Raw genomic sequence first — 19,827 nt, 5'->3', positions numbered from 1 at the left:
TTTGTTGAAATAAATAGATTATACAGAGGTCTTTTCCTGTTTCATATGTTAAGCTATGCTCTATTTTTGGTAATTCCACGTCGGTGGAAACCAAAACAAAACACGCATTAAGAGGCTCTAATGCCTGTGTCTCAATCTCGCGGCCCATGTCAACTCTCCTCGCCCGATTTTTGATTCAAATGATTCAAAAAATGATTTTTGAATCATTTTTTTTTAAAAATATGATTCAAAAATGATTTAATATGAAGGCAATAGGTATAGTGTTACAGGCACAGCCCTAAAGAATGTAGCCTCATGGGCAGTGTAGTCCGTGCTGCGGGGAGAATGGACTCCCATACCCATTATGTGTCTGTGAGCGTGAGGAGGGAGAAAAAGGAAAAGTAGGAGCTGTCTCCGACCAGAAAAGTGAGATGGAAGCCTGTAAATATAATAATAACCACTGCAGCCAAAAAGAGTGCCTGACGAGCCCAGTTGTAAGTAAGCTATTAAGACTCGACTGTACACTGTGTTCGTGTTTTCCTCCGAAACAACAAGTTGGTGCAGCCTTTGAACGCCTCTCTCTGTCTCTCGCTAACAAAGTTGACCCAGACAACAAAGTAAAGCTAGTTTTCGGTTACGAGAGCGACACGAAACCCGACGTATTAGCCAGAGGTCCCTTTACTACGGTTCGGAGCCGCAGACCTGTTTTATATACGCGCGGAATAGTTTCTATCCGGGATCGCTGAAAAAAGTTCAGCCTTATCTAATGTCCACCCTACTGTCAGTGGCGGTCCTAGCCTGTTTGGCGCCCTGGGCGAACACTCCCTCTGGCGCCCATCCCCACACACACACATAAAACATATTAAGGATTGTACATTAACATAAAACTGACCGAATTTCACCAGAGAAACACACACACACACACACACACACACACACACACACACACACACACACATGAAGAGAGAGAACAGGAGAAATCAACAATCAACAATGACTAATTAATATTAAAATCTGTAACATAATGAATTGTTTAGAGTTTAGTCTGTTACTGTTACTGTTTTTACCATTTCTTCTTGGAGCAACTGTAACCCACATAATTTCCTTAGGGATTAATAAAGTATTCTGATTCTGATTGTTTCAGGATGACCTGCCCATTATCCAATGACACATCTGCTTACCTGTATCTTTTGCTCGTTTCTCCTCCTCTTCTTTTCTCTTTTTTCTAAAATGAGGTCCTGATGGCTTTGAACTTTTCTTGTCCATCTTCCATTGGTTTTAATTTTGCACTCCAGTATGAACACCCATCCCTCAACACGAGGATCACCGCAACATAACCTAATAGACCTACACCTTAGTTCACAGATTCGCTTTGTCTAGGGTTTATTTCTGGGATTTCACACAACCCAGGATTCAAATCATGAATACATAATGGGCTTGGATTTACAACACTATCAATGAAATGTGCTCTATTTGGAAGCAGCCCCCCCCCCCCCCCTTTCGACGGGTTGTGTGTGAGACTTTAAATCATCAAACTGTAAATTATACATTTTAAATTGTTATTGATCCCTTTACCCCTGGTCCTAATGTCTATATTTATTTTCTTACTCTTCTTATATTTATTGTTTGTTTACTTGCACTGCTGTAACTGGAGCCTCGTCGTCTCGTCTCTCTATATACTGGACTGTATGTAGCGGAGATGACAATAAAGTTTACTTTGACTTCAGCAGCAAGCAGGCGCACCGAGGGCTCTCGCGCTCACTTTTCGCGTATAGAATTTCGAAAAAACATCGGTGCAAATTATAAGTCTGTATCATGATGTCTGGTGTTTTCGTGTTTGTTGGTTTGTTTTTATTTTCTTTTATTTTGCGAGTTGGTTATTAGATGCAGCCAGTCAGTGAATCCTCCGCCGCCCCGCCCTCTCCTCCCTGTGCGGCAAGCAGCAGGCGCACCTCGCAAACGGAGGGCGCCCTTACTCCCAGCAAATGGGCGATAGAAAACCGATCGGTGCCTATGCCATTCCCAATATGCTCTGGCATGACGTCATGAGTACGAGCAATTTTTTTTGTTTTGTTTTGGGGTTTTTTGTTTTTTTTTTGCCAATGCCCGTAATGTCGCCCCCCACCACGATGCCGCCCCGGGCAACCGCCCGTGTCGCCCGTATCAAAAACCGCTACTGCCTACTGTTACTCATTTTATATTAAGATTTAAAAATCTAGTTGTTATTGGCATGGCGAGTAATCTTCAGTAATAGTAATAAATCACACAGCAATAGTACATTCATGTAGTTGTAAAAAGCATGATAATATATTAAGTAATCCAAAGTATTCAGAATACGTTACTCTCAATGAGTAACGTAACAGAATATGTTAAAAAATACATTTTGGGGCATGTATTCTGTAATCTGTAGTGGAATACATTTTAAAAGGGACCTTCCCAACACTGTTCATTGTTAAGTTGCGTGTTATGTGTCGATACAGCTCTGGTTCATCCCTTGATAATTATTCCCCACAGTGGTCAGGCACTGGACTGAAAATGACTGAAAAAGCCGTTCATGTCCAAAGAAAAACTCTTGAGAAAGCCTGAAGAACTATTGATCAAGACCATTTAACAAATGACCACAAAGTCTAGCTGCTTTGAAGCAAAATATAAGAAATCAGAGGTGTTTCAAGACTTACTGTACTGTGCTTTTTCTCATTTACTAACCTCACAGTTCGCAGTGTATTCTGGAGTATTAGGCTGTTGAAGTGACCCTTATGAAAGAAATAGAAAGGAAAGAGAAATTAACTGCTGACAAGTTTTATAGTCATCAGAATGCTTTTATGATAGGCAATAGTTACCTTTAGAGGGACACTTTTTTCTCTGGACTATTTTGCAGAGGGTACCACAGAAGATTACATTGAAAATAACTGAGACAACCAGAGCTGCAACCACAGTCTTAACCAAGACAGGGACAGCTTTGTCCTGTTTCTCTGCAAAGACATACAAAGCAACGTAGAGTAAGCAAAAGGGGAAAATAAGAGGATGAAAGAAACCATAATAGATTTCAGTTTTAACACATATGTTCCTCACCTACGACATCCAGTCTCGTGCCTTTCCCAACAAGCACCTCTCCACATGAAGCCACAGCACAGTAGTACGTCCCGACATCAGACCGGCTCACGTTTTTCTTTGTGAAGCTGTAAACGCATCTCTGTGCAGAGCAGCTGGACTCAGGCCTCTTCGCACACTGGCTGCTGCTATTTGTGTGGATGTACATGATTCCCAAGTGAGAATCTACTGTATCCTTTTTGAACCAGTAAACGTTGTCTTCTTCGGCACTGGATCCTTTGAGCAGCGTGCAGTTCAGTGTCACCAAGTCTCCTTGTTGCACAGAGTTTGATTCTGGCTGCTTTAGGAAAGTCCTGTGACTGGACTCTGAAAAAGTATTAAAAACAGATGTTAAAATAGGAAGTGCAAGAAAAAAAAGCTGATTTGTTTTTATATTGTTAATATTCCCAAATCTTAAAAACTTTCCACATTACCTCTCAGGACCAAAAACGTTCCGTTGTCAAATTTAGTGACTGAGATGCTTGTATGTCCACAGTAGTACATGGCCGAGTCAGAATCCTGAACATTAAAAATGTTCAGACGATAGAAATCTTCTCCACTATCAACTGAAATGCGTTGACTGTTTTTAAACCCGGGGTGGAAACTGTTGGAGTCGAGTAAATGTTTGTAGAAAGAGGATATGACTCGAGGTGACTCTCCTATGACTTGCTTGTACCAGGAGAGATATTTGGCCCTGGAGGCAAAGGAGCAATGAAAAGTCACATTATCTCCAAGGTTAGCGTAGAGGAGCGCACCATCTGGAACACAAATCAAGATAAGTTACAGACTGCTGCAATACCAATTCACAGTTCCACAAACACAAGATAGTGAGATTTAAGGCAGTAACAACTCATTTACAGCATAAATGAATAAAAAGTGAGTGTGAAGGACTTACAGGCTCTAAAGAGAGGAACCAGGAGCACGTAAAACCTGAGCATCCTTTACTCTCACTTCACTGTTCAACCTCTTATAGCACGAGTGCAGTTTGAACAAAGGAGCCACAGAGAGAAGTTACACCCTCAGCAGAAAAGGTCTACACGTAACAGAGGTGTGGGTGTCAGTGCTCATCCACAGAAGGAAGTCAAAAACTCTGAACTGACCTTTTTCTTAACGAGAAATACAAATACATGCATATATACATATGCGTTGTGTACATACTTAATTCAGACATCCTGAATCCAAACTGCACTTTTATCAGCTTCTCCATCAAACACCTGCTTCTGCTTGAACTGCGTTGATGTCTTTATGGTGCAGATGGTTTTTCACAGCTATAGAAGCACACAAAGCCCACTGCAGTGACCTTTGTGTGCTTTGACTTTGCATCCCCGTGTGCATGCATTTGATGCTTCTTCTTCCTTTGATGACTGCTCTGCATTTGACCTGAAGAGGGCAGCAAAGAACTGTATTATCCTCACCGCTGATGTTTTTCCCCCACACATGATCTAAGATTTCTTGATGAGTCACTTTGTTTGTATTCTGGTTCTCAAACTTTTAAGTGGTTCACAAAGTGAAACGGTGATTCAAAGCAAAAAATATCTAACTCTCAAGATTAGTTAGAGGTTTAGAGAAAGTGCACAACGTTTCAAACATTCCTAAATGCATTTTATTTGCATTTTACAGATGTGGAATATCAGCATTATATTTGTTTTCACTTCTAAGTCCCCCTGAGATGTAAGTCATCTAATTTTTTGTGTTTTAAAGCAGCGGTCCCCAACCCCCAGGCCACGGACCAGTGCCCTTTAAAAAAGGTTGGGGGCCACTGTTTTAAAGAGCAAAATAGGATTATTTATTATTATTGCATATTTTATTTATGTTGATGACTGACTCAGATAACCTATTTTAAAGAAAACTGTATTTATTCTAGTGAGTGACAATAAGGGAGCAATGTAACAGACTGGTATTACACCCACACGCTGGACTTCTGGACTCTGATAGGGACTAAAATTGTTGCTGTTAGTGTGAGCACAGATCCTGAACAGAAAGAGGTCAGAGCAGGTCTGGAGCTTTGGGGGGATTCCACTGGTCTTTTTCCTTGGTTGCACAGATCAGACAAGAGGAAGCAGTCTGCTTTCAAAAAAGGGAATGCGAGCATGCATTTGCATTGGGGCATTAGATATGTAAATGTATATGAGATAAGCGCAGATGTGCTATTTTGAGTAAATGTCAGGTCATTAAGTGTGTTATACTGAAAGACAATGCAAACATAGTAAACTAAGCTGTTTTGTCTGATCAGAGAGCTTTCTCGGGTGTTTTATGATTTGACAGATGAATCTTGATTAATGTCATATGCTAAGTATTTCATATTTTAAGATTTAGCGCTGTTCAGAACTACTTCAGTAAATGTGTTGTTCAGTCGGGTGTGCTCAGGGTGGTATGGCTATAAGCTAGGCTTACTGGTTCCCCCAGCTGGTCTCTCATCTAAGTACTAACTAGATCTGACACTGCTTAGCTGGAAAGATCAGATGAAACCAGGCGAGTCAGACTGTCGATCAGCCAGTGTAAGTGGTGTGAAGAATCTGTCTGTCTGATCAGTTGTAAACTCTTATCTGATTCAGATTTGGTGTATTGCAGAAGACCTCAATAAGTGCAGTCCCAGGTTGTTTGGATGAGCAGCTCTTGTATTTTGTCTAAAGTCACGTCTATGGGTGACTGCTGCCCGGTCCACTCCCTGGGTGGGGAGGATTGCACAAACACACACATACAGTAGTTTGGCTATCTTTGTGAGGACACTGATGAATTTAAAAGTCTCTTTCTAATTTTTAATTCTTAACCCAACCTGATCATCACAGAAGGCTTCAATCATTCACTCATGTTCTTTGGATAAGTGGTTCTGGAGAAGACTGCAACCCACACCCTGTTACTGTTTAAAATGCAGTGAGTGTGTGCTTGTAGCTGTCATCGTTTCCCACAGTAGCCTAATAACTGCTGTGTTTCCTCAACACCTCTAAATTATAGTCTCCTCACAAACAGGAAGCATATCAATCATTTGAATACAGAGATGAAGCTGTAAACTTTCAAATGAATTCAAATCTATTTGTTTTGTCTTTTGAACAAGCTCCAGAGAAACTTGTGTGACAAATGACTAACCTCAGAAAAGGTTTGCCAAGATGTTAGTTGTTGAAGCAACCATGCAGAGGAAAGTACAACAACAGCTCTAGAGATTCACACTTCACTGCAGAGTGGGGGAAAACAATCGTAGTTGTAAATGGCTTGTCAGCGACTTGCAGTCAACTTATTTTTTTTCTGTCTTGTCACTGCATAATTTTCATGCCAAGAAATGTAGACCATGCCCTGTGCTCTTTCCTTATCACCCACCAAATATAGAAAGACGAAAAGCAGAAGTTATAACTCAGCACTTCATTCTTCACCATATTAAAAACATGTTTGCTTTGTAATTGAGAAAACTCCCTGTGATAAAATCTGTAATTAGGAAATTTGTATTATGTTCCCGATCAGTTATCATGCATAGGTTTGATAAAATTGAGCAACTTTGAGTGGCTTTCTTGAAGGGGCGACACTATCATTGGCCAGCAGGTGTCAGTGTAGACCCAGTCCACTTATATAGGAGGGCTGGATTCACAGAAAAAGAAACATTTTCTTGGTACAATGTATTCCAAGTAAAACCTTGGCTATAGTGTTATTAACATTATTAGATTAGGATATTCCAGTGTTATAAAGAGAAATCCAGCAAGGTACTTTGAGGTACTTTGTACTTGGTGACAGTGGGGAAAAAAGAACTCCCTTCTGTCAAAGGCCTCGTCTGGTTAAGGAGAGAGCAGAAGGTGAGCAGAAAAAAAACAGCACACAGTAATAAGGAAAGGTTGGTTGCGCAAGTGAGATGTTCAAGTCCAGAGCTAGAGAGAGAGAGAGAGAGAGAGAGAGAGAGAGAGAGAGAGAGAGAGAGAGAGAGAGAAGGCACTGAGGACAAAACACAATATATGGGTGAGAGAAACGATCCAAATTTAACAGCGTGCATGAGACTCAGTGTTAACCAAACAGGACGTTTACCAGAATATGAGGACTGGCTGAAATGCTCTCATTTTCTCCAATGTTTTTATCCCCAAGATCTGAGTCTATAATTAACATGGGCTCATCAAAATTGGACAAAAAATGTCACTCGGTCTGATGAGTCTCAAGTTCTGCTGAAACATTTGGTTGGTAGGATGAGAATTTTTGATAAATGACATGAAAGCATGGATCCATCCTGCCTTGTAGTGAAATTCAAGCTGCTGGTGGTGGTGTAGCGGCATGGGGGATATTTGCGTGGTGCGTTCTGTGTCCCTTAGTACCAACTGAGCACAGTTTAAACACCACAGTCTACCTGAGTATTGTTGTTGATCATGTCCGTTCCTTCATGACTACAGTGTACCATCTTCTGATGGCTACTTCCAAACAGCATAATGCACCAGGCCAAAAAGCTTGAATCACCTCAAACTGGTTTCTTGAACATGACAGTGACTGTACTCAAATTGAGTCACCAGATCTCAGTCTAATAGAGCACCCTTGAGATGTGGTGGAACGCGAGATTTGAATCACAGATAGGCAGCCGACGATTCTGCAGCAATTGTGTGATGTTATCTTCTCAACTCTGTGCTAACAAAATGTACTTGATATAGTGGCCAGTTGGTATTTATATATTTTAAAACAGTGACCAGTGACTTTTTGAACATTTTAGCAGATAAAAATACGTGAGATTACAGGATGAACAGGATATATATCACACAGGAAATGCATTAAAAGCAGATTCTGTGTGATATCGTATCAGTTATTTGAGTCTTCAACAGCTGTAATGTCTGCAAAAATAAAAGCACTGCAGTGTGAATGCTTGTAGATGTCAGTGATAGCATCTGGCCTTTTTCCTGTTACTCAAATGATACTGTGGTAGTCTATACTGACTTTATATACTGGCAGTATATCGATCTAAAAATGACTATCTTCATTTAGTTACAGACTGGTGACTTTATTTGTCTGAGCAGCTTGGGCCTCTTTAGAAACTGGTGTCTGGTTTGACACTTGGCTATAGTCTTCTTCAATCTTGTGAAGACTTTAGGTTGATTCTGAGGTTTGTGACTTCCTACTTCACAGTACTTATACATTCATGAGGCTAGTGCTGTCAAAGTGTCATCTAGTAACACAGCATGACAGAGACCACATCAGACCTGCTGCAGATAAAACAGAAACAAAACGAACCGGTAAGAATTTTGTTTTTGCATTTTGTGAATCCATTGTCCAGTTTCACTTTCAGAGAGCAGGTATTGATGACTCAGATCCATATTCACTGGAATCATGAAATGTACTGGAAATGGGTACTATCTTGCCAGTTTAATATGAGCATGAATGATGTGGCTTGTAATATATCTTTCAGATAAAGACTTACTTTAATAAAAGCTTTAAAACTACTTTTAATAGAATTTTTACAAGATTTTGGCACAGTTTCCATCAGCAGCAGCGCAGTAACCAAATAAATCAATGAATGACAAAATATATATAATCCAAATTGTTCATGCCAGTCCTCCTTCCTAATTTAGTGCTTTTAGGTGTTATAGCTGTCTTGATTGTGTTTTATTGTGATGTAATAATGTTAGCCATTGAGTTAATTACTGTCATATTTAATTCATTGTATATGCATGTGTTACATTATTAGGTCACGTTATACATCTGCAGTTGAAGTTGTGTATAGAGGATGTGGGGAACAACAATAATAAGTGTGAAAGACAAACAGATGCAGAGATAACAAAGATGCAGAGACACTGCCAACAAAATTATTCATCTTTCAGCTATCAAGCTGCTTTCAAATAATGCTGTTTTGTTCTGCGGTGTCACTCTAAAGATGCATGCTGGAGTTTCAGAATTAAAGCGTTGTGCTTCTTCTTCTTTTTTTTTCTTTTTTTTTTTTTGGGGGGGGGGGGGGGGGGGGTGCAATAGTGTTGATGACCACTAACTGTGAAAACTCACACAGACGGGGTGACCAGAATGACAAACAAAAAAAAGAATAGAAAAGGCAGCAATAAGAGCAGCCAGTTTGGCAAGGAACAACAGAAAAGCTGTTGACAGAACCATAATTAACATGACTGTTTACATGACTGTTTACATGACTGTTTACAATTTTATATCAATGTGGTTACTTAAAACAGGACTTTATGGCAAGCCCGGAAGTGTAGTGTATGTGTATCTGTATGTAACTGCTGACATTTCCTCTTTTCTTGTTTTTATGATATTATTGTAGAGTATCTACCTTAAAATATAAAGTGCTTTGAGGTGACTGATGTTGAATTAAACTCACTTGAATTGAAATGAATTGAATTATATTTTATATCACCAGATGCCCTGGTTACAAGTGTTTGGCCTAATTCATACTTTAAATCCAGAGTTTTTGCACAGACATTTTCCTGCTCTCATAAGTTGAGCCCTTTTTTTCTGCACATTGACATATGCACTATTGTGTCTTGTGAGTTTACATAAATGTATCAAGACTGCCGCAGTGTGTCACAGTCTTCTGTATGAGTGAGAGTAGCTGTGCCCTGTAAACTCTAATGATGTGGATTCTGCTTTTTTAGCCTGTAATTTCACTCTTTTGCGACTGAGTCTGTTTATCTATTTTTCCCTCCTTACATCACTGTGTTCTCCAGTCAGACAGGCTTTATCGCAGGTGGGTATCAAATGTAATAGTGCATTATAGACCAAATATGGTGCATGTGAACTGTTGTCTGTTTTATCTTCTGGACTCTGATAGGGACTAAATGCCTTCATTGTTTTTGTTTGTGCCTGTTGTTGTACCTCGTTCCCTACTAGTCTCCACTTGCCCATTACCCCCTCTATGCCTAGAAACTCCTCTTGGTCCTTTGTCATAGCATCTGTGATTCTCCCCTAATATACTCTGTTTTCCCCGGATTTCTCTGGTTCCTGATGTCTGGATTACGAAGCAGAATTATCCAGCTAACTTCAGGATAAACACTGGGTTTGCTGAACTACAGAGGCGATTCACTTCTTAAAGGAACATATCACCATGGTAACTTATGCCGTGAAGCAGATTAGATATCAACAGGTATGAAATCAATACTTCAGAAAATAGCGTCGTCATTCCTGGTTCTTTAATCTTTTTTTTGTTTGTTTGCTTTCTGTGGTCAGCAAAAGAACTTTACAGCAGTGTTATTATTCTAAACATTATTCTATACAGACACTGCAGTTTAATTTTTACTCTCAAACCCTTAAACTGCACCGAGTCTGCAGCTCAGAGAAGAACAGTGAGCAGCTGATGTTACAAAGTTTAGTTTAAAAACGCCACGTGTTTTTTCAGCATTATTAAAGTGCATTACTGATTCTCTGCAGGGTCAACGCGTTTCATAGGTGCAAGTTGTTAAGGCGAACGTACTAAAACCACTGACCGAAGTGCAAACTATGCATCACATTCTTACAGGAATTACACACATTCAGTTGGTGATGCAGAAAGTGTGCAAATGTTGCACGCTTGATTCTAATCTGCTGATAGGTCTCTTTTACACTACTGGAACTGCAAAGACTAGAACATAGAGCACACTCTTAGACTACCTGTTGAGTCAGGGAAATAACTTCACTTGATCTGCAGACAGACTGCAGCAGCTCCTTGACCATGCTGCATGGGAGTAAGCTTTAATGCATAAGTTTAAAGTTTCTAGGTTTTATATACAGTTTTTTTTTTCCTTAGAAATGAAAAGCAGTGAAAAAATAATTAACTGAAATTGAAATGTTTTTTCTTTCGCTATGTGTGCTAAATCACCAGATTAACAATTTTTGTCCCGTTTTCCAAAAGTTTAATTTTTTGTCTTCTTCTTTTATGTTGATAACCATTTTATCAGCATCTGATAGAGTCTCTGGAGTAGGTGGCGCTCATAGAGAGTCATGTGACCAGTGAACCGGTCAGATGATACCCAAACCACGCCTACTTCCTGTGAACATGCAGGGGAAAACCCTGGTTTAATATAGCAAGTTTGTAACCAGCTTCGTATGATTGCTAATCCTGACTGTCAGCGGTCTGATGGACAGATGGCCTGAGTATGCTCAACTCGCCTCGTAGTGCAGGGCCCTGCAGTTCGAGCTTACTCTCTTCACCTTCACCCTAAGCTGAAAGTGCCCATGTAAACACAGGCACAGTTGCACACCCTTAGATTGCAGTCTTGTGTACACTTTTTTTTTTTTTTTTTTTTTTTTTTTAAACACTGTCTGTGATTGACACAGGAAACTGACTTAAGGATGTAACAGCTGTTGAAAAAACTAAATGAGGAACAAGGCACTTTAGAAAGTTTAACTTGTTTGGTGTCATACTATCAGAAACTAATATTCTGGGACACAACAACCTGTAGTCCTTAATTAGCCACTGTGGTGAAGCTGACAGTAATCTATGTTGACATATATTCCACTTCTTTTTTTCTTTGGGGGGGGGGGTAATTGTGAAATTATTTCAATTGCCCCTTCTTTCTATCTATTGAACCATTTACTCACTATTAGGCCAACCCTAAGCCAAATCATACTGCTAAGCCTAGATCAGGGATGTCAAATGTAAGGCCCAGGGGCCAGAATCGGCACAGCAGAGAGACCCAATCTAGCCCGCTGGACAGCTTTGGAAATATGATGGAAAGCATACATTTTTGGCTTTTTAAATAAATGTATTATTTATTTACAGCTTCTCAGCTTATTAAACTCCCCACAGCCAGTCATACTACACTAAAGTAGTTAAGTATGTCACGGCTGCGGCAGCAGTCGTGTGATGCGTGGGAAAGTGGACTCAAATGCAGGCACTTACTAAGATGCGAGTGAGGTTTATTGTAAATAAAAGAACACAAGGCAGGGATAGCAAAAACAAAACTAAAGAAAACCTGAACTGGGAAAAACTAAACTAAACTGCAAACTTGAAAAAGAAGGGGTGGAGAGCGGAGGTAACATGAAGGAGGTGATGAGCAGGGAGAACATATGGCAGTTATGCAGACGTTCACAGACGCACCAGTAACAAGCACACAAGTTCACATAACATAAATACACACAGAGGGACACTGGGAAATCACACACAGGTGGGAGACACAGCTGGACCTCTTTAAGCTGACGAGACAGGGCAAACACTAACACCAGGAACCAACAGAGGGAGCACCAACCCAGAATCCTGAAACCAGAAAATCTCGAAATACAAATCATCCCAAAGCTAGAAAATGAGTTCACAAATAATAATAATAATGATAATAATGATAATAATACACGGACTCAGGACAATGACAAAGTAACTGATAAACATTAAATCTACAGAAATGTTTCCATTTTTCACTGTTTACTACAAAACATTTTGGTTAAAAATAAAAATAAAATTATCAATCAACAAAAACATTATGTTTTATAAATATGGGGCAGTATGGGCTCTGAATAAAATATTTTCGGTAGTTTTACACATTTATCATGTACAAAAAACAATATGAGCTGTTGAATTGCATTTTTTAAATCTTATATTAACATATGCCAGGGATTAAATGTGTAGTTAAATGTCCTTACACTGAAATTATTGCAAAGGTTCTTCAGTTATCTGCATGCTGGACGGAGACAAACAAACAAACAGAAAAAAATGCAACTCAGTCTTACAGCAAAGTGTGAAATAGGCACTCCAGTCCACTGTGTTCATCATGCTTTTCTCCTTCCTAGTGTAAAATTGGCACACATGTAGAAGCTGCATTACCAGCAGGAGGAGATTTTTAAAGCCACGAAGTCGCTAGTGAGAGGCAAACGTGAAATGGACACAGTGGACCGGCGTGTCTATTACATGATACTGGGTTGAAAAGCGTGTCTTTTTCTTTTGCCGCATTTGTGCTACAATCAACTGATTGTACTTCATATGCATGGAGAGGGACAATGGTGGAGGTGTATACAACTTCTGAGAAGTGGAGATAGGAATACTCCAATGGCCCAAAACAACAAGGTAAAGTGGTCAAGTGCAAACTGTGTTTAGGACAGAAGTAACTGCAAATGATTAACATGACATCAACTCTTTTCAAGCATCTCCACAAATAGTGTGCTGACACATTGTGAAGAACCCAGACTGATGTTAAAGCTGAGTGTGCAGTCAGTCTCGCAGCCAACGTTTCTTCTTGTGTGGTTCTACAGTATAATCACTGTGGTGATCACTTTGAAGTCTCTTTGAACCAGTTTTCAGTGTTGTCCACTTCGTGTTAATAATTAAACACTAAAAGAATGATGACTTCTACTTGCGTGTGGCAAAAGATTTATACTGTTAACTGGTAAATGGCAGCAGAGTTTAGGTAATAATTTTGTTTCTCTATGGGGGTAATCAAGTACTGTCCAGCATTACAGCATTAAGAAATGTAACAAGTAATATTTGATAACTATTTTTTATTAACAAACCCAATATTGACCAGTTTCTGGGCAATGTCTTGTATTAGTTTGTTCAGTAAGCCTTAAAATGTACCTATGGAATCATCCCTAGCTCCCTAACTGTGTGCACATAACAGAAAACGTATTAAAGAACTAATTTTCTTTCACAAAAGTATAGAATTTGTTCCCATTTCTTTTGACAAATCTCCAACAACTATCAAATATAACAGTTTGAGAGGCATAAAATGGTATTTTTGCACCAACAATGTGATTCCTAATGAGTCGTTAGTCAAAAAATGGCATATCTCAGGATGGTGTGCAGTGTGTCCTTAAAGAAAACTGGGGGAAATCGATAAGTGGACGACAAAAGCAGTGGCAGACCAAGATAAAAAATTATCTGCAGCAGATGAAAAGTATCTCCAAGTCATGATCAGAAAATGGTCTCAGCGGTTGTGTATTTTGGCATATATCAGCTCCATCCTGAAGATGGATGAATGCTTTTTTTCACAAGTACTGGACTGAAAAGAAGTGACAACATATGTCCTGTAAAGTGATAAATCCAAATTTGAAATCATCATCAGCACACAGCAGCTTGCCCAACCTCAACATTACCGAAGCAGTTTGAGATTATCTTAACAGACAATGGAATAAAAACCAATCAACATCCAAAGAAAATCTTTGATTATCCCCCAGGAAGCCTGGAGAACTGTTGAAGTTGAAGACTACTCAAAGAAATTACAAGAAAGCTTACCTAAGAGAGTTCAGACTGTGAAAAATAAAGATACCAAATAAAATAAATGTACCAGATCTGTATTTCCAATTTTACTAGAAAACAAGAAAGAGATGAGGGGTGGTTCAACACTTTCATACAGTGGCTGTAGCTCAGGAGGTAGAGCAGGTCATCTACTGATCGGAAGGCTGGTGGTTGGTGGCTCACCCTAGTTTGCATGCAAAATATCCTTGTGGCAGGATATCTCTGATGCATCCATCGGAGTGTGAATGGTAGTTAGAAAGCACTTCAAAGCATAGAAACGGTGTTTGTGTGAATGTGGCATGTTGAATATAGCGTAGAAATATACGAATCGCTCCATTTACTGTAGCTATACTAAATAGACCAGTAGCTATATACTATTACTGAACAAGAACAGTCAAATCAGATTTGTGCTGAGTCACTCCTCGTAAAGTAACCACATTTAAACAATAACAACAAAATTTTTCTTAACCTCCTAGGACCTGGCGTCCAAATATGTGGACATCACATTTTGGGTTATTTAGACCAAAATACTCAATTTTGCTCTACAAGGGCCTGATATCCACTTACAAGGACATTATACTGCTACTGTTCTATCAAAATTTTAAACGAATATCCTCATATGTGGCTCTTATTTTTCTTAAAAACAAAAATAAGGTAAAAAAAAAATCTGGCAATTCTTTGTTTTTACATTCATCGGGTCCCAATCAGCCCAAATATCAAAGAGAAATTAAAAATGCAGAAATGACTTTGCTCTTTCATAACAGATTCCACTAACTGAACTGCCTGTTTGATTTTACATGTTATCATCTCTTTCTCTTTCAGCTGTGAAGCACATCATCTGAACCACCCGACACGACGACAAGAAATTTTTCATCCAAGATGACTGAAAATAGCAACCATAATGTATCCAGCCACCCTGTAGGGTCCCATTCTTTGAATGTTTTTACCATTACACTCCATGGCATTTTCGCTACAATTGGCATCGTGGAAAACCTCCTCATCGTTGCAGTGGTGGGCTTCCATGTCCGTCGCTCCATCATTAGCATCTGGATCCTGAACCTTGCAGTGTCTGACCTGCTAGCCACTTCTTCACTGCCCTTCTTCACCCTGTACATGGCCCGGGGCAAAACCTGGACACTGGGGACAACTTTCTGCCGAATCCATTCCTCCATCTTTTTTCTCAACATGTTCGTCAGTGGCTTCCTGCTGGCGGCCATTTCTCTGGACCGCTGCTTGGTGGTGCTGAAACCTGTCTGGGCCCAAAACCACAGAAACATCCAACTAGTTAAGAAGATATGTGGGGTGATTTGGGCCATGGCTCTGATCTGCACTATCCCCTTCTTCCTGTTCCGTGATGTCATCCCTTTAGGAGATGGCCGGAATCTCTGTTACTATGATTATGCACGATTCCTGCCTAAACCAAAGAATCAGACAAATAATAAACCTATAATTAAACAACGGAAAGAAGGACTGGCAATAATGAAGCTGTTTTTTGCCTTCTTAATCCCTTTGGTCATCATCATAGTGAGCTATGCTGTTGTACACTCCATAATAGCAAACAGATGTAACCGTCGGCCTTTTCGTTTTGTTCGGCTTGTAGTGTCTGTGGTGGTGAGCTTTGTACTCTGCTGGGCACCCTACCACATATTCATCGTCATGGAAGTGATGGCTCCAAACTCTCACTCTGTTCAGGGTTTTATAAAACAGGCGCTCCCAGTTGCAGCGACGATCGGCTTCCTCAACAGCGTCCTCAATCCTGTTCTGTATGTGTTCAGCTGCCCTGACCTGTGCAATAAGATCCGACATTCTCTCGGTGCAGTGATGGAGTCTGTTCTGGCTGAGGATCTTGCAGAGTTTGCCCGGCGCCGCAGCACAGCTCGGAGCTCTATCGGCAACTCTGAGATAATGATGAGAAAGAAGCATTCCCTTGCAACTCAGGAAGAAAGTATGAGTACTTCAGTTTAGAAGTAAAACATACCATCTCTTTTTTAGTAAGTGCCAAGAAGGTTTTATTTACCTCAACTGCACATAAAAAAGTTCCCTGTTGTCTAACACATATTACTCAGGCAATACTTTTTCACAAGAAGCTTACCTGTTTTACTTTAGCATTGTATTCTCCATCCATCAATCAAGTTATTGGTGCCCCATCTAGGATTAAGAGTATGTTTTAGTAAAAATTAACATCATTGGGAGTTCATGTTTGGAACTCCAACCTTAATCCTGACAGTGGATGGAGCACTTGTGACCTGATGGATATTATGAGGTTTCTGTTGTTTTTACATGCGTCTTCATGTATTTAGACAATGACAGCAGACATTTGTCTTCAAAATAATTAAATTTTAGAAATGGCCTTTCTTTTTCATAACAGAAAGAGCAAAGAAGAGCAAAGTTCACTCCGTCCTTTTACAAACTCTCTTTGCTTCTTAATTCTATCTTTTCAGATTAAAGACATCCAGTAATTGGTCGAATCTGCTGGAGACTTTTAATCTAAAACTTTTGCATATTCTTAGTAAAATTATGTGTGGGGATGTGTGTGAAATAAGTATTGCCATGTCAATACAACACTTAGTACAATACAACACAGTCAATATTCAATACAAAATATTCATCCGTCCCTGTTTCAGTAAAAATATCTAGCAGTGCTTCCTTGTGCTTGACATAGAGATACATTGCATAAAAATAGAGAAAGATAGCTTTATCATTTAATTTTAGCTTTTCAGTACAAAGTCCTAGACTCATTTGTATTCCTTATATTTAGTGAATTATATGTAATGTCTGTGCTCTAGCAAGAAAAACCAGTTTAGTTAGCATTACTATACAGTTATGTGCAGTATGTCGCTAAATTTGCAAAAAAACTTCCCCATTCTATGTACCTCTCTTGTTTTGAGGGTGTTTGGGTGTTTGATGAAAATGTAAATTTAGTTTAAAGTAGTACACGTTTTTTTGCTTTGTAAATAACCGAGCCTTAGACTGCTTAAGAAATGTGTAATGTGTTTCTCACTAGATGTTATCAGCAGCTGTAAGCGCCTACACCAGCATTTTTTTTTCAGATGCAAAACATTCGGTTTCCTTTTATGATGAAATTGCTCACGCTGTTTATGAGAAAAAGTGTATTGCACCTTTACTTTAGTGCTCATTCATATGCTGTCAATACCTTTTAGCGGTAAAATGACACTTTAGAAAATGAATAAAAGAAAAGAAAAGCATCCTGGCACCTTAGTATGACTCGTTGCTTACCGTTATATAACCACAATCTTGTGTTTCCATAGTGATTCACACCTTTTCTATTTTTAAAATTACTGACAACAAACGTGTGATTAAATGCAGTTTTTAATGATCGTAAACCGAGCAATAGAAAACAATCACTTCATGAGCTCACGATACTTATGGATGTGCAGTTTTGACAAATATGAAACTGTCAGCTGAGTTACATGTAAGCAGAAGTCACTGTTTGCACAAAAATATTTTTTTTCCTCTCCTACCTTTAAGCAGTATCTAGATGAGGAATTGTGAATGCCCAAATAATTCTTTAGATGAAAAGGTGGAAACACTGTGAGGCATAAACGTGCATTCACTGAGAGGACATAAACTCAACATATGTCTTCCCACTGGGTGGTGCAATTGTTTTGATTGTGGTCAAGTCCAAACTATATTGCTAGAAGGTTACTCTGTCTATTTTCACTCACCCTCTTGGTGTCTGGGTGAGCTCTGGTACTAAGAGTCATGCTTTTGCTTGGGTTTTGCCCTCTTCCCAAACAGGGCAGGGACCTTTGCAGCTCTAGCCGAGCATCAGGGCAGAGGAAGATGTAGAAGAGGGGATCCAGCAAAGTGTTCAAACTGGTCAAACCATAGCACAGGCGATAGATGAGGAAAAGTGAATGCTCCAGTTCACATGGCTCATCAGTCAGCAGCAAGGATACAAACCTGTATCCGCCTACCAGGTGGTAGGGTCCAAAGACAACAATGAAGTTGACAGTAATCACAACCAGAATTCCTACGATTTTGTGTCGTTCATGGGCGGAGAGGGATGGAGATTGCCTGAGTGTCACCCCAATGTGGGCTGAGGTGTAGCTGAGGGAGGAAACAGATTTGGAGATCAGAAATCAGCCTGTTTATCTAATATACAACATGTTCTAAAAGAACAGGGAAATATCCGATTTATCTAGAAAACAGTAAGTCAGAAACATGTGTGCACATGTAGATTTTGGTATTAACTCACCCTAGGATGGCACATGGCAACAAGAAGCCTAGAACCACAGTGGCGATCTTAAATTGAGCATATCGGGGGCTGACGGGATACTGCTCTAAGCACAGCAGTTTGTCAGAGTTGAACACAGATGGCAGCAGCCCACTCAGACAGAACAGGAAGGTTAGGATCCACACCGCTAAACCTGACACTGCTGCTACTCTGACTGTTCGCACCCTGCGGCTGCTGAATGGGTAAACAATAGCCAGGCAGCGGTCTGTAGCTATCAGACATAGGAACATGACACTTGCATAGACGTTCACGTAAAACACGTAGCCAACTAGCTCACAGGTTAGCTGGCCATAGGGCCATTGGTGTGGACCTTGGAGGTAAAGAATCCATAAGGGCAGTGTGAGCAGTTGGAGGAGGTCTGACAGCAGCAGGTTGAGGATGTAGACCAGCTGACATCCTCCACCACCTGAGCGCCCCAGGTGGTACAATCCCCAAAGAGACAGCAGGTTGCTGGGGAGACCCAGAGTGAAGATGAGGCCATAAATACAGGTCAGGCCAAATATGTCCGTGTCCAAGGGTAGGTTGCAGGTATTGTTGGACATGTCTCTGAGGGTAAAACACGTCACATGGGAAACTTGAGGTGATCTCAATCAGACGCTGATTCACACTCACAGAACGGTGAGTTAATGTAGGAAAGCCCATTCATTCACTCAAGGCAGAGAGGAAGAAAGGAAGACTCTGTTCTCAGGTGCATTCTTCCTAATCACACGTGTCCACTCTGCAAGATTCATAAAGCCACTCTGCTGTGGAAAAATTCACCCTCATTTTCCATGCTGTCACTCAACCAGACTTCACAGCATCCCAGATCCATTGGTGGAAATGAAAACCTGCAAAACAGATGCCATTAGTTTTTAAGTGCATGAGGAATGAACCCATAAAAAAGCTTAAATCCTTTTTACTCACCCCTCAGAGCTTTGAGACTGACTTTATTCCACAAATAGTGTGCAGCCCAGTCTGCAGCCGGGTGACCTGTGCTCAAGCAATGTTGGGAACACGTTGCCTCGACCAAGCCTTGTCTATTCTGTGATCGTTTCCTCCACAGGAAACCCACTTCTTCAGCTTTAAAGGCAACATCCTGAGGCAGGAGAACGCCTTTCTGTCCGAGAACAAAAACAAGCTCCCTCCTTTTCTGAGCCTCTGTCTTTCTTGCTTCTACAGCAGCCACAATGATTAGGCATGGACAGGCACAGTGAGTGCAGGGATCAATGTGTCCGCTGATGTGAATTCCCAAAGAATTCTTTAGATTGTAGCTGGTCTCCAGCTACAATCCATCAATCATGTTAACCCATATGCTATGATACCTCTAAACATGCTGTTAAACAACACTGAACGAACTATTAGGTATGTCATGTGAAATTGTATTCATTAGCTACAGTTCTTTTTCATGCCTTAAAACAGT

General features: G+C 40.2%; 1 protein-coding gene and 1 pseudogene across 2 annotated transcripts; one reads left to right on the top strand and one right to left on the bottom strand.

Moving 5' to 3' along the window:
- Nucleotides 1–324: 324 nt before the first annotated feature.
- Nucleotides 325–17,325, top strand: LOC134619781 (prostaglandin D2 receptor 2-like). Of its 2 annotated transcripts, none has more exons than XM_063465619.1 (2): nt 325–473; nt 14,993–17,325. In XM_063465619.1, exon 2 carries the CDS (start codon nt 15,050–15,052, stop codon nt 16,133–16,135), a length of 1,086 nt encoding a protein of 361 aa, XP_063321689.1. In that variant the 5' UTR covers nt 325–473; nt 14,993–15,049; the 3' UTR covers nt 16,136–17,325. The 2 variants fall into 2 exon arrangements, with proteins under 2 accessions (XP_063321689.1, XP_063321695.1); XM_063465625.1 differs by having other exon boundaries at nt 325–477.
- A 158-nt stretch (nt 17,326–17,483) lies between these two features.
- Nucleotides 17,484–19,439, bottom strand: LOC134619774 (probable G-protein coupled receptor 132; annotated as a pseudogene).
- Between the last annotated feature and the right edge of the window lie 388 nt (nt 19,440–19,827).

Source organism: Pelmatolapia mariae, linkage group LG3_W (assembly GCF_036321145.2).
Source record: "Pelmatolapia mariae isolate MD_Pm_ZW linkage group LG3_W, Pm_UMD_F_2, whole genome shotgun sequence".
Taxonomy (NCBI): Eukaryota; Metazoa; Chordata; class Actinopteri; order Cichliformes; family Cichlidae; genus Pelmatolapia; species Pelmatolapia mariae.
The sequence above is the reverse complement of the archived record's forward strand: the minus strand, read 5'-3'. Positions and strand labels throughout refer to the sequence as shown.

What these genes read in the sequence shown, in the direction of transcription:
- LOC134619781 (XM_063465619.1), top strand. Translation starts at nt 15,050, where the DNA reads ATGACTGAAAATAGCAACCATAATGTATCCAGCCACCCTGTAGGGTCC.